Consider the following 14,443-nt stretch of genomic DNA (forward strand, 5'->3'; position numbering starts at 1 on the left):
GATTTGTTATCGAAGTTTATCGATACGCTGATGGACTCAACGGTATCCTAATCCCTACTCACAAAAAACAGTATAAACTGCGTATAACTATTTCATTTCATTTACTACAGTTTCTCACTCAGGACCGGACAAAGATAAAGTGGCGATAGCTGACCGATTGCTATCGATTAGTTCAATACTGTAACGTTAACTAATTTCTTGTTATTTGTTTCTGAAACCTAACATACACTAAAAGGCATCGTTTGAAGCTCGCGAACACCCATTTTACGTTTTCGCTCAACTGCGAAGAGAGAAAACTGCTGCTTGCTAGCCGTCGCTGACAGCCACATCGGTTTGAGTAAAAACGTTAAATGGGTGTTCGCGTGCTTCAAACGATGCCTTTTAGTATAATAACCTTCCCGTTACTGTCGGATTTATCTGAATATTTTGACGCAAACATAAGAAATAATTTTCTTGAATTTACTGCAAAAACTTCACGCACCATGCATAATGGATTATGAATACAGAATTTGAAATGAAAATCAAATAACTAAAGAATCTCCATAGCGATACATCACTGATAATAACACATTTAACTTACTAGAACAAAGGTATAACAAAAGGCACACCGTTAATGGAACGACACATTACCTTTCGGTTGCGCTTCATTGACGGCCTTCTTGATTTCCACCAGCAGGCTCTGTGAAAGTGAGGCCGCCGGACTCATGTGGCGCTGCTGCTGTAGCAGATGCTGCTGCTGTTGGTTGATTTCCGAGTAGTCGTCGCTCGAGTCACGAGACGAACCATCGTCGACGAGACCACCGGCCGCACCGGAACCACGTCGACCACCTTCGCGCTCCGCCAGCCGCTCCTTCAGCTGCTCGGCCAGCAACGGTGGTGTTATGCCCTTTAGGCCTTTCGGTCGTCGGCTCGGATACATCCAGCTATCGCTCGACAGTCCACTGTCCTTCAGCTTGTCGGTCGATGAACCGAGATCACTGTCGTACGATGAGGCGTTCAGGTCGGAGCCGTAGCTCGAGTTGAGCTTCCCATTGTCCGACCCGGCGGCGTTTCGGTAGATGTTCGGAATTGTCGTGTGCTGCAGCTGCTCGACTGGTCCCCCTGTGGCATGGCCAACGGAACTCCGATCCTTGTTCACCTGCGCGTACACCGGGGGCGCCATATCATCACCCTTCAGTGTTGCCACCTTCCGATTAACGATCTGAGGTGTACTGTACAGCCCACTGTACTCGTGCGATCCACCGGTAGTGCCAGTATTTGTCATGCCATCCTCCTCCTCTTCGCTCTCGTCCAGCGCGCAATCCGATCCGCTATTGCTGTGGCTTCGCTTTCCTGGTAAGTTTCGCTTCGCCAGCCCACCACGTGCCACCAGGTCACTCTTGCCCTTGTTGAGCGAATTGTCTAGTAACTCGTGCTGCGGCACAGCCACATCCAGATCGTCGTCCTTCGCGGGCGGTATCTTGCGCTCGACGGTCGCCGTCTTACCGTCCTCTCCCTCACCGTCGGGCGAGAGATCGCTGAATTCGGTGTCCGAAAAGTCGGTCTCCAGCTTCTGGAAGACAGGCTTCGGTGGCTGGCGGCGGCTCATCTGAGGTGTCAGCTTGAGGCTAGTGCTGTCGTACGGTAGGATAACCGGAAAACCGGCTTTACGTTGGGTTTCCTGCAACTCCTGCTCGAGGCTTATAACACGATCCTTCAACTTTTTCACCAGCGCGTTGTACTCGGTGTCTTTTTCTTGCAGGTGCTGCACATAATACTCCTGGAACTGGATCTGCAACATCAAAGGGACACGATAAAAAAAGAATAAGAAAGAAAAGAATATGTGGTGGAATAAGAGATAGGTTGGTGAGAATTGGATAAGCTCATTTTATTCCTAACAAAATTGATTAAACACTCGATTTGAAAACCTCGTTAAAGTAAAACTGTGAAAGTTTTTTGGAAACAATCATCCAAATTAATGAAAGAATACTCGAATCAGTTAATCTTTTTATTTGGGTATTTTTCTAGTGATTTTTCTAGTGCAAACTGACTCAGAATAAGTGGGTGAGTAAATTCTTCGCAATGAGTGAACTGATTCAATTCACCAAGATAGTGTATTTTGGCTCAGTAATGATTTGACTGAGTGGGAATCATTTGACTCAGTTAGAATGTTTTGGCTAAGGGAGAACGATGTAGCTCACAAAGGTTAAATTTTTCAACACGTGAAATAGTCAAATCATTCTCAATGAGCCAAATCATTTTCACTGAGTCAAATCATTCTAAATGAGTGAAATCATTTTCACTGGCCCAAATCATTCGCACGGAGCCAAATCATATTCAACGAGTCAAATCATTCTCACTGAGCGGTATCATTCTGGGTGACTTAAAGAATTGACTCTTTATTCCAATTCACTCACTCTCGATTGACTTACGTCACTGAATCGTTATTTTGATCACTAGTATTTTCCTTAATTCGCACTTACCATATCTTTCTCCCGATGCTGAAAGTCACGCAGTATCTTCTTCACACGGCTGTACTTTTTCTCCAGCACCAGGTACTGGGCCTGCGACTGTTGCAGCATGTTCTGATAATTGTTAGCCTCTTTCTTGATGTTGGCCAGCTCCCGCTCCGTTTGCTTCATGCGCTCGTTCAGCAGCTCCGCCTCGTTGCAGGTCTGCTGGTATTTAATGAGCTAATGCGCGCGCGCGCGTCCGTGAGTTTGCGGGGCAGCACATGCAAGGGTGTCACAGGAAGAAAACACGGCGCGGTGCGAAGCGGATGATGGGAGGGTTTAGGGATACAGGGCAAAAGGATACAGGGAAGAACGAAAAAAAAGGCCATTAGTATTGTCCATTCGGGCGGGAATAGAATGCTCTTAACGCACTTTCACCCAGAAAGATCGCTCATTTGCTGTGTGCGCTATAGTTATTATTCCTGGTTAATGATTTTGTTAGCAAATAGTTTGCCAGAGTAGTGCAAACGGAAGCATTCAGTCGTTTTACATTTTTATAGTTACATTTGCTGTTCGGTATTTACAAATTTATTCAGATCATAGAGAACAGAAGAAATCCATATCGAATGGACTCTGTGTGGCGCAATAAATAGATCTTTATAGTGACTTAAATTTTATCTCGAAACAGTGAAAAGTAGCATGAAAAAGGGGGTGTAAAGATCGTTTGTGAAGAAAGAGCGTAAGGTGAGTGATAAATGTGGAATCAGAAAACGATGCACACACACGCACACGGTAAACAGGGTGAAGGATTTAGCTGGTTACAACGGGCTAAAGGCATACAGAAAGGTTTTGTTTGTTTTGCACATGGTTCACTCGCACACGCACACATGGCGGCCGCCTGGCACAGCAGTAGTGAACATTGAGCTGAGTAGTGCTGAGAGATGCGTTAGTTTATGTCCTTGTCCCAAAAATATAGAAGATATAAAATTAAGACCAACCCTCCTTCACCTTCAATTGATCGTATATTTAGAAATTAAAATAGTAGAAATAAAACAAACCAACGTAAGATGTACAAGTACCATTTAGAAACTTACCTGTTGCTTCAGGTTCAGAATGTCGCCCTCATGCAGTGCAATGGTTTTAAGGTTCTGGAGAGTTTTCAAAACATAGTTTGTGTTGGTTGGTGGTTCGATTCATTGCAATCATTCAATTCCACCGGGGGAAGAGCCGGGTGTTTTTTTGTATTTACGATACGTTGGTAGTAGTTGTGGTAATTTGTTTGTTTGGTGGGTTGATAATAATAGGGTGGGCCGTAAATAAGTTGAATTTGCAACGCATTTGTTGGAAAGTAGAAGTGATTTAGCGAAACAATGTTCAAGTGGATGAACAAAACGAAATCCCATTTTCATGTTTTCAAATTGTGAACGCAATAACAAAATGGCCGGGTGGATGGTTATCAAAATTTGGGGCGAGCGTGTTCAGGGGAGTGAGTGATTTGTTGGTTGAGTTGGTTGGCAGTGACAAAGAAGATACAGATGCATTCGTGTGACGGGTTTGGAAAGAAAGAAAAGAAATTGGGAAATGTTCCGATAAAAACATGTTTGTTACTTTTAACATTATTTTTGTTTTTTTGAAAACCGTTCAACAAAAACAGCATAATAATCGATTGGAGTTCAAATTGTATGATGTTTCATCGATACTATTGTTACTGTACAGCTACGGAGAGGAACGACGTTTGCTACTTTATGAAACTACAGGAAGCTTCAACAAACATTCTCAAAAAAGGTAGGAGGTCAAAATTGCTAATCATCAATTGTTTTGGGTTAACGCGAAAAAAAAGAGTAAACCAATCTAAAGGACCTTTTACAAAGACAAAACTTTGAAAATTGTAATACGAAAAAAGTGTTGCCAATAAGTTAAAAGATGCCACCAAAAATGATTCATCATGCTTTTATGAATGCATTCCGTGGATAAAGCAAACGCCGAAGGAAGAACGCTAAAGCGACACATGCACACACTGTTGTTCTTACCGTCTTAATGGAAAGAGTATAAGGAATGTAAGAGACAAAACTCTTGCAAGCCGTTAGGATATCCAGCACGTCCGGTCTCCGTGTTCCTGGGGAGTTTTCGGTTTCAGTCTTAAAAGCTATGAAGCCAGAAACTCATAAACCATTGTGCAAATCATAGATGCTAACTATGTTGACCTTTCTGACTCAGCATTCATAACGAAAGCGAACAAAGCATAAAACAACGAACAAGTGACAGATAATGTAAAATAGTAGAAAAGATTTAGAACAAATACAGAAAAGCAAAAACATCTTTTAAGCAACAAGTGACACAGTATAACGTTCACTTTGTGTTTGTGTAGCAGAGAGACGAAGAAACAAATTCTACTGTTCTAAAAGTTTCTAGTCTAGTAAAAACAACATCTATATTTGAAAAAAAAAAAAATATTTCGCTGGAAGCACTATGGAACGAGACTTTACCGCTTTATGCTGCACAGACAAATGGCCATTCCCAAAACATGGTTAGACGGCATGATGTGTGATGCATAATTTAAGAAGGAAAAAGAACGAAATAGAAAAGAACAAACCGGTTAACGGTAAACGGAATGCAACATGTCAATAACTTTAACTCGGAAATCGCTAAACGGAAAAGATTTTCTTGTGGAAGACCAAACAGTAGCTGTTGTGCATCGAATAAGTCGAAAGAAGGTACGTAACGTAACGAATGGCAAGGCAAACGAAGTGGGAATGTAAAAGTGGCCATTCATTGCACATGTTGATTGATAGTTAGAGGAGAAATAGTTACTCATACTAAAGATTAAACAGTCCTAATGGAAGCCGGCATGGTGATACGAACGCACCGGTTTTAAAACGGGTTTGATTGGAAAGTATTTTTAAGTTTCTATGAATACAATAGCTTTTTAACGATATTATGTTGTCATACCGAATATAATATGGATAGAGGAAAAGCGTTCTGCGAACAACAAATCTAGAAAGGAAACAACAGCAAACATAAAAACTGCCGGGCGTTGGCAGAAAAACTGTTTACGGCACAGCTTGCCTCTCGAATCGATGGACATTTAAAGCAGTTGTTGTTTTGTGGGTTTTGTTTTCTAAAGGACCAACATAGCGGGAAAGAAAAACAAATACGCCAAAACTATACGACAAAATTCGATGCCAATGTGAAACAGGCTTGAAACGACAGAACATGATTAATGGTATGGTAACGCAATGGTAACGGTCTCTACGGATGAGGAAAGGGAATTGAACTAGGAAAGGATGCACGAAAGGACGCGTGCTAGCTTCAAAACGACCCTCTTACCTCCTGCAGGATACGACGCAGCGATTCCACATCACTGCTTCGGGCGGCCTCCGTTTCGAACAGTGATTCGGCCGCGTTCGTCGTCGGACTGACCGGCCCCTCGGAGACGCTCGAGTTGGCCGACACCGGTAGTGTACTATCCTCGGAGATTTCCGTGTTCCGGCGAATGTAATCCTCCAGCTGTCGCTTGACGCGTTCCTCCTTCTCTCGGTCGGCCTGAAGGCTCTGGCGGATCAGCTGAGCAACCTCCGAGTTTTCAGGATCCCGCTCACGACCGATCTGGAACCGTACCAGACCGGATGTGTTGCGCAGGACGGATGCCGCGTACGCCTGCGTTACACCGACTAGACTTTTACCGTCGACTTCGATGATCTGATCATTAACCTGTAGAGAAGAGGATCATCAGAGATCTATGTCGGAGTAGCTCCCCAATCAGGGTATCGGCAGGTCCACTAACCTGTATTCTACCATCACGTGCGGCGGCTCCATTATCGGTTATGGTTTTTACGAAAATGCCCAACTTTTCCAAACCAGCGTCTGCGCCAACACCCATTCCTGCAAATAGGAGCGATCGATGCGTTGAATAAAAAAGATAAAGAATAAAGTAAGGACAAAAAATATTTGTACTCACCAATAATGCTCAACCCCAACCCCTCAGGTCCCTTCATCAGTTCCACCGGGAAGACGTCCATCTTCTCGACCCGCTTCTCCAGCTCATACTCGGCCGAAGCCGCCACCGGATCCACGTCCTCGTTGCGCCGATCGTAATCGTTCACCGAGAACGTCGAGAACACCTGCATCGGATTGGTGCTGAACTTCACCTTTGTGTTCTTCTTCACGTACCCGCGCAAATCGTCGTCATCGAAGTGATCCCGGTCGGCATCCATCAGCCCCGGCACTTCCATCCAGAAGTTCCCGTCCTCGAAAAAGTGCACCCCGTCCGGGTTGACGTACACCTCCTTGCAGCGCACCGGCGGGTACTCGGGAATGTAGAACCCACCACCGCCGGCCGAGTTGTTCGACTCGTCATCCGCCGACACATCCGCTTCACCGCCCTCCCCACCGGGGGCAGCCCCTCGCCGGCTGCTCGATGTGTCTTTCTCATCGTCCTCTTCCTCTTCAGCAACGGCACCGGTAGGCTGCTCATCCTCCAGCTTGCTCAGGTTAATGCTGTCCGAGGTGGTGGTGGTGGTCGTGGTGACGCTCGGTATCGAATCGCCCGTATCGACGTATGAGTCAGCCAGGATGGACGACGAATCGAGCAGGATGGTTTGGTTGAGCAGATCGCACGTCGTGTTGTTGCCGATGCTCGTGTCCTCGGGCTGACTAGTGGTAGAATTGTTCCGGCTCGCGGTGCTCGGTGGAGGCGGTGGCGGAGGCTTATCGCGTACGGTCGACGACGACGCCGCAGTAGTGGCATTTTTCGGTGCCTCCAGCACGTCCCGCAACCAGTCCGGTTCGTCGGCCGTCGCCTTTGAAGCTACTGTGGATTGCTGCTTTGGTGGTGGCAGCGGAGGAGGAGTATGCTGCTGTTGCTGCTGTGACTGCTTTGGCTGAGTGGAAACTGCTGCCGAAGGGACAGCCGTCTGCCTGGGAACCGCTACCCGTACCGGATGTTCCGTTTCTACTTTGGCTTGATTGTTGAGTAGGATTTGCTCGACCTCGCGCGCTTGCTCGTCGGATAAAAGCGGACGTTGTCTAGAAAGTTCACGGGAAACAGCAGAATAAATTAAATTAGCAATCTTTAAATATACTCTTTTCCTTCACTTCGTCGATATTAACTGATAAAAAAACACAAGCAAGCATAAACTGGTTAGGCGTGAAACGCACTTACTTGTCTAGAACGTTAGGTCAACAAAGGAAATAAAATAAGGAAAAATTTTGATCTTCACATTACCTGATCTTGTACTCCAATATTCTACTCCGCGGAACAAACACAGAGACACACAAACAGATTCGGAGGTAAGGAACAGACATACGGACGCAGGGAAATGGGCAGCGGTGACGGTGATGATCATGTCGATGGTGTCGATGATGGCGATGTCGATGAGGTGTTGTGTGTGCATATATGGAATGTGCCAGATGAAATTGTACAGTGGTGTATAAAGTGTTTCGTGGTATGTGGTGTTGCGAGAAAACAATAAAACGTTGTGAAAGGAAGGCAAACACACACACACACGCACACATCAATGGGAGGTTCCACAAATGGGAAGGAAGGTCAAATAATTGCGGCCGCACATGCAATCATGGAAAAAGAAGAAGAAGAAAAAAGAAAACCAAAATCGTGAGACGAAACAAAAATAGAGTAAAAAACGAGAAAAATAAATGATAATCAATTTAATTTAGATGTTCTAGAAGCGAATATCACGAGAATTTACGGCAAACAAAAAAGACACAAAAACATGGGCATCTAAATGGAGAGCACGCAACGGTATATGAACTGATGAAATAGAATGGAACGGTCCAAGTGAAGTGGCTACTTTAGATATCAACCTAATCGAATCATTCCGGCCATAAAAACCGATGAAATGGTGGTGGAAAGCACACAACAATAAAAGATTTCCGAAAATAGTTTATTTTAAAATTCCTATAGCACGTGCCGGGATCTTGGGGGCTGGTTTTTAAAAAAGAAATCGAAATCACTTTACAGCCTTTACGTACACTACACTAAAAAGAAAACTCTCTTATTTCTCTTCGAAAGTCTACATCATAATTGGAATCCAATGACTCTTCAATAACTCAATCTCTCAATCCGATAATGGTATGGATATAGCTTTCTGCCAAATCCTTCAAATTTTACCGATATCATTTTAGTAAATAATATTTCATACATTTCGCTACTGTGTTCTACTTGATTATAGTAGTAATGACATAAACGACCAGATCTGCCAAAATAAGATACCTCTGTATGGAACACCGTGTATGAAAATTTCGGTTTTATTTAAATGAAGTTAGGGGAAACTAGTTGGGTTACTTCTTAAACCAAACAAAGACGTGAAAACTTCATTCAACAATACGAAAAACGGTTTTAAAGTGTCAAAAGTATCGAAAAACGGAGCAATAAAATCTGCCCATTTTAGATTTTATTTTGATCAAGTAAGCATATAAACCCATAAAACACAGGAACGAAGTTCTGGGTGACACTCAGATTGGTTGATTGATTAACGATAAATATTTCTCCCAGATGGAGGCGCATGGTTACTGACGCGCAGTTGGGACATTTTCATAGACAAAGCGAAACCCTAACATCCCCTTCGTAAATGACGTACCCCAGCTACATTGTCTCAATCAGGTTCGCAAACGGAGCGATATTTAAAACGAACCAACGTACGCGACCCCACAGACAAAGGGGAGTGCACACTGGAAGTGCCTATACCGTACCGTCGGCCATTTACTGCAAATATAGGACGCCCCACTCGGATTGGAATCGGGTCTTCCTCTCCCGAAGGGTTGATTGATTGTCTTTTACTAATTCAATGAATTTCAATCACGAGTGCAAAGTGTGTGAATAAGCAGTGCATTTAATTAGCACTGCTCCAGCGCATCTGGGGCGATGAATGGTTGTCGACGGGGCGCTGGTGGTGGTAGTTTAATTACCCTAAACGGCTAAGCGGAGCGCAATTGCACACATTGCGGTATTGCTAATCATTCCTCACGTGGGATAAGGATTGCATCATAACTCCCCGACGGTGAAAAATTATGCAAGAAGCGTACATCAGTCCACGGAACTCAAGTTGGGACGCGAATCCCATGTCCGAGGGACCGGAACACTGTACCAAATCCGCATCCATGTCATGTAAACAAATGTTTCATACATGAAACATCCATTCAACCTCGCATCCAACGCGCACGGGGCAGAATGAATATAGAACTAGGTCAGAAGGCACGCGGAAAATAGATGCATCGCGCTCGAGAAAACATTGTGTTCCATGTAAACACAACCGTTCAATATCATCTCACCCGAAGTCCCCCTGAGGGGCGCGAAGTCAGCGAGCCGACACTGACAAACATTGGTTTGCAATTCCGATGGACTGGCACACTCTGTAGCACGATGTTCCAACTGCTACTCTGGTCAGCTCGTCCCGTTTCACTCCAAAAATCGACAAACGTGGCTGCTAGGAAGCTGACCGAATAAATAACAACCGACTTATGGGATATATTTATTACATCTCGACTGAATTCAACCAGCTGCCAAGTTCCACAGTAAGTAACCAACAATCCGAGCGCAACGGGTGCTCCGACAAAACGTTCCCCCGGGACGATGGATGGGGACTTAGTTAGTGACATCCTACCGGAAGTGTTGTAACGGAGGGAAGCAAAAACAACCGAAGACGGCAAACCGCAGCACCGTGGAGAGCGGAAGCATTCCTAGTGTGTCTTGCAAATCCTCTAAGCAGCTGTGTTTCCAAATCACTCCCATGCCACGGCACGTGTTTTACGGACCACACGACACACACACACTACACTCCTCTGTGGAGTAGTAAATCTTGTTTGTTTGGACTTCGGAGAGCTCACCTGGGAGTCAAAAGAGTTAATTTACCACACACCACTGACAAACAAGCCACGGCTATTTATAGGCTTTCTGCTTTTGAACAAGAATCCATTCCTAATCCGGGTGTATTCCTGCGGGATTCCGATCTCGAAATTTAGCACAAAATAAAAAAAAACACCAGCACCTTTGGGGGACTCGATTCGATGTCGGTTTTGTCCAAATAAAAACGTACACACGCACGCACACACATAGAAACTAGCCACTGGTTAGGCGGAACGACATACCTGGAGCTTAGTAGCCGCTCCGCTTCGTCCGCCGTCATCGCATCCGGTAGCAAGCTGTCCGGTTCGTTGTCGCTCGCGTCCGCATACTGCAGCGAGTCCTGCAGGTCCAACGGGGGCCCCTCGGGGATCGGTGGCGGACGCATCGAGGCCAGCGAGGGTGGCTCGGGCAGCGTTTTGGTGCTGTAGTCATCCTCGCTCTGCGTCAACGTGGGACGGGTCGGGTCGAGCAGCGTCTGCGGGCTGTGGTAGCCACCCTTCTCGCCCATTTCGCTCAGCTCGTCAAAGTCCAGTATCTTCGCCTCGTCCTTTTCGCCGTCCATAAACGCCAGCTCGCTATCGGTGCCCGTCGTCGTCGTCGTCGACGACCCATTATCACCGACGCCAATGGACGATGGCAGAATGGACGCGTACAACACGCGATCGACGGTCTGTGGTCCGGCCATGGCGGGTGGACCCCGTCCATTAACGATCGCTCCGCCATTACTCGCTCCCTCCACCACACCCGTATACTGAGATCGAGCAAGATCTGTCGGCTGACTCTGCTGCTGTAAATTAATACTGTTCGCGTTGGCACTTCGATACACGTCCACCTCGCCGTAGATCTCGTCACACTCCGTACCGTCGGGACGCACCCGGTAGCCCAGGTCGGCGTACGTCAGCTTCGCCTCCGCCGGACTGCCCACCGGCGAACGGTCCTCGCCGAGCGGAAGCTTCCGGGGCGGTGAGGCGGGCAGCGGAAGATCGAACTCGTAGGCCGGCTTCAGCTTGGCTTTGATCTCCGGCGACGGTTCGTTGAAGCCACCCTCGTCGGTGGTGGTCGAGCTGCTGATGATGCTCGGTGGACGGTTGCCCAGTCCGGCGGCCGGGACCTCGAAGCAGATGCTGGACTTCTTCGTACGCCGCGTGACGTTGCCACCCTGCTGCTCGTGCTCACCGGAATGTTCATCGTCTGTTCGTGAGGATTTACCTGTCGGACGGGGAAAACAAAGGCAAACAATTAGAGAGGTCCAGCAAGAATCAACGAGCCTTTAAAAGATCTAAATAATCCAACATAACACTCGAAACCAACTGTCCCCGTGGATCTTTTCGACTGACAGGACTCACCATCGAAACGTGTCATCTTCCACTGACCAACCCAAGTAAACTGAGTGCCCAAAACTCAGGCAAAAGACTCACCCTTGCAGTCGATGCAAAACCGGCGTATACTAAGGCACATTCTTCTGCCGCTTTTCTCCGCTGTGTTAATGCTGTACCCCACAACTCGGACCACCCGAGCCCACCACCCGGTTACCAAACTACCATCCCTAGTCAATGCTGCTAAATGAATCTTTTCACAGAGGCACACGCCTTTCGTAGTGCGGGTTTCGCTTCTGATGTTTGCTGATGTTTAATTCGCACCGGCACCAAATGGCCCGCAAGTCTCACGGGTGGCAATCATCTTGGAACCACTTTTCAACAACAAACAACACCACCGACTCGTCCGCCCATGTGCCAGATATGAGCTGGCGTAACCGTCACCACTTTGTCGAAGACGAACTTATCGCTTTTGAAACACCTTTAAAACTTCACACCAGAAGGACTATTGCTAAGACGGAAAAAACAGATGCGACACTTAATTTCACTCTACTGCGATCCATTTTAACTAGCCTTTCCCATGTACCACCGAGTGGAATAAGATTGAATTAAACAGATTACTCAAATCCAAGTGGAAAAAGAGTCCGTCACTTTTCCTCCCAAATGTTTTCTTTCCAAATTATTCCAACCAAGCTAGCATATCCCCCCGCTCTGGTACTTTCGCAGATGTCAAACCGAGATAAGTCTGTAGGCGTGCGCTAAAAGCGATTATGTGTTAATGAATTGCATTCACCCGAGGCACATCTTTATAGTGTTGCCTTATAGTGTCGGCATTCTTCGCCACTTTGCAAACGGACTCTGACACAATATGGAGGACAACGTGTTTATTGACAAATTTAAATCTTTCAGATGATCTACGGGGTGCCGCTTCATGTTCAATCATGGACGAAGAGTGTTAGGAAGATGAAAAACATTTCTGTTTCGCGGTAGAAAAACATAACTCTCATTTCGGCTCAATTCATCAAGAAACACTATCACAACGCGAGAGAGCACAGCACTTTCCAAAACACGCGTTTGACCATTATGGGCTATTGTTTGTCGCTCGTCAACAACGGTGATGTTATCCCTTGAAGGCAGAATTCTAATAATCTAATGATGATTTTTGTTAGCAAAATTTGAAACTTGTATGGATCTTATATGTGTAAAATAAAAATGGTTGACTAGCGTAGTTTAAACATATTTCTAAATCGAATAATTTAGGATGATAGTATGGCTTAACTCAGGGTTTTGCTAAAACAATGTCCAATAAGTATGTTGCATCATAAAATAAATTAATTGTATTCGAATTTGAACATGAACCATCATGAAACAGTTAAAAAGATACTTATTGTAAATATTATTTTCACTTTAAACATTCATAGTAGTTATTATTTATGGATTATGCATGTTAGTTATTCACCGCGATACATAGTTTCATACTACTAACGAAGTCCCACTTCAAAACGAAAGTGTTAGAACAATCTATTAAACAATTCTTTTAAAACATTAAGAATTCTGTGTATTTTAACGTACGTAATAACGTACAAAAATAACACACTGTGAGAAAAACAATTTGTATGTACCTCACATTGAGAATTTTGTAAGAATTCGCAAAACTGTTCGTAAGAACATGAACAAAAAGTTGCCTTATCAATATTTTTTTTATAGAAGGCACCCAATCTATCAAAAAAACCCTTTGCGGGATAAACCGACTGCATAAGAATGGCATAAGTAAAACATGTGAATTTTGCAATCGACATATAAATTCGGCCTAAATGGATAACACTTAAGTTGTGGCTAAGAAAAATAGTAAGACGGATTTTAGATATTTTAAAATGTGTTCGAATATTGTTTCCAGCTAGTTAAAGGGCGTCTGATTTAGAGGGTTACTGCAGGTTTACTTACGAAAGAGTGACCCTGCCCAATTTCGCCATTGGAATACCAGTAAAACGTACCAGAAAGAAAACGAAAACTCAAACCATCATCAGCAACAATGAAAACAGTAACAATTATCATAAACGGAGAAGTTTTTAAAAAAGATAAGAGAGAGTTGAACAAACAACTGAAGAGGGCTAGTTACTGCCATTACACCCAAATTGGGGTTCACTTATAAAAATACATAAAACGTGTATAAAAATCTCGCTTCCAATAAGATTGCATATAGCAACAAAGTTGCGAAAAGAAGATTTATTATACTTCACCAGTTTCGAACCTGAATCGATACGAATCACCATGGTCCCACCTACGAAATCGATATTCATGCTTGCGTCGAATCTCTTTCGTGGCAGCACTTCATCTGGAGGCGAGGTGTGGTGACATATCTCTAGGCTTGCCAATTTTTCATTACTTTTGCGAAAATCAAACCAACTTCCCACTGCAAACCACTCATACACACACACGCACCTGCGGAAAGTAACTCTCAAAAGGAGCTAAAAATTTGTTCAACCAAGCCACCCACACAAAGAAGTATGACGGCAACGAAATAACCCGCTGCCGGCGGGCAGCCCAATCGAAGGAGAGTGTTCCGTTCCGAACGCGATCTATTTTAGGAATGTAATCTTGATTTATGTATATTCCACCAAGCACCCCCACAGCACTAGCTTCGCCTCCGAGTTTATCCTGTCGGTAGTGTCCCCAACGCCAACCGTATAACATATCTCAAAACATCATGTGTGCACCGGGTTGTGTTGTGGTCGCGCAAAGAGTAGACAGGTTTCCTTGCCTTCCCTGCGTTGTCGAGACCTAGACTTTCGTCTTCTGGGTTTCGATTGCCCGAAAAACGGGACCTCGCACAG

At 45.0% G+C, this 14,443-nt stretch overlaps 1 protein-coding gene across 1 annotated transcript in view; it reads right to left on the bottom strand.

Annotated features, from left to right (window-relative positions):
- LOC131294936 (uncharacterized) overlaps positions 1 to 14,443 on the bottom strand; it is a 28,295-nt gene that overhangs the window by 2,790 nt on the left and 11,062 nt on the right. Inside the window, exons 2-9 of the mRNA XM_058322991.1 lie at positions 10,536 to 11,502; positions 7,657 to 7,677; positions 6,391 to 7,457; positions 6,217 to 6,314; positions 5,760 to 6,143; positions 3,527 to 3,580; positions 2,463 to 2,672; positions 631 to 1,771 (exon numbers count right to left, since the gene is read on the bottom strand). Coding sequence (XP_058178974.1) covers positions 631 to 1,771; positions 2,463 to 2,672; positions 3,527 to 3,580; positions 5,760 to 6,143; positions 6,217 to 6,314; positions 6,391 to 7,457; positions 7,657 to 7,677; positions 10,536 to 11,502 — 3,942 coding nt within the window. The remainder of the gene's footprint in view (positions 1 to 630; positions 1,772 to 2,462; positions 2,673 to 3,526; positions 3,581 to 5,759; positions 6,144 to 6,216; positions 6,315 to 6,390; positions 7,458 to 7,656; positions 7,678 to 10,535; positions 11,503 to 14,443) is intronic.

Source organism: Anopheles ziemanni, chromosome 2, assembly GCF_943734765.1.
Source record: "Anopheles ziemanni chromosome 2, idAnoZiCoDA_A2_x.2, whole genome shotgun sequence".
Lineage (NCBI taxonomy): Eukaryota > Metazoa > Arthropoda > Insecta > Diptera > Culicidae > Anopheles > Anopheles ziemanni.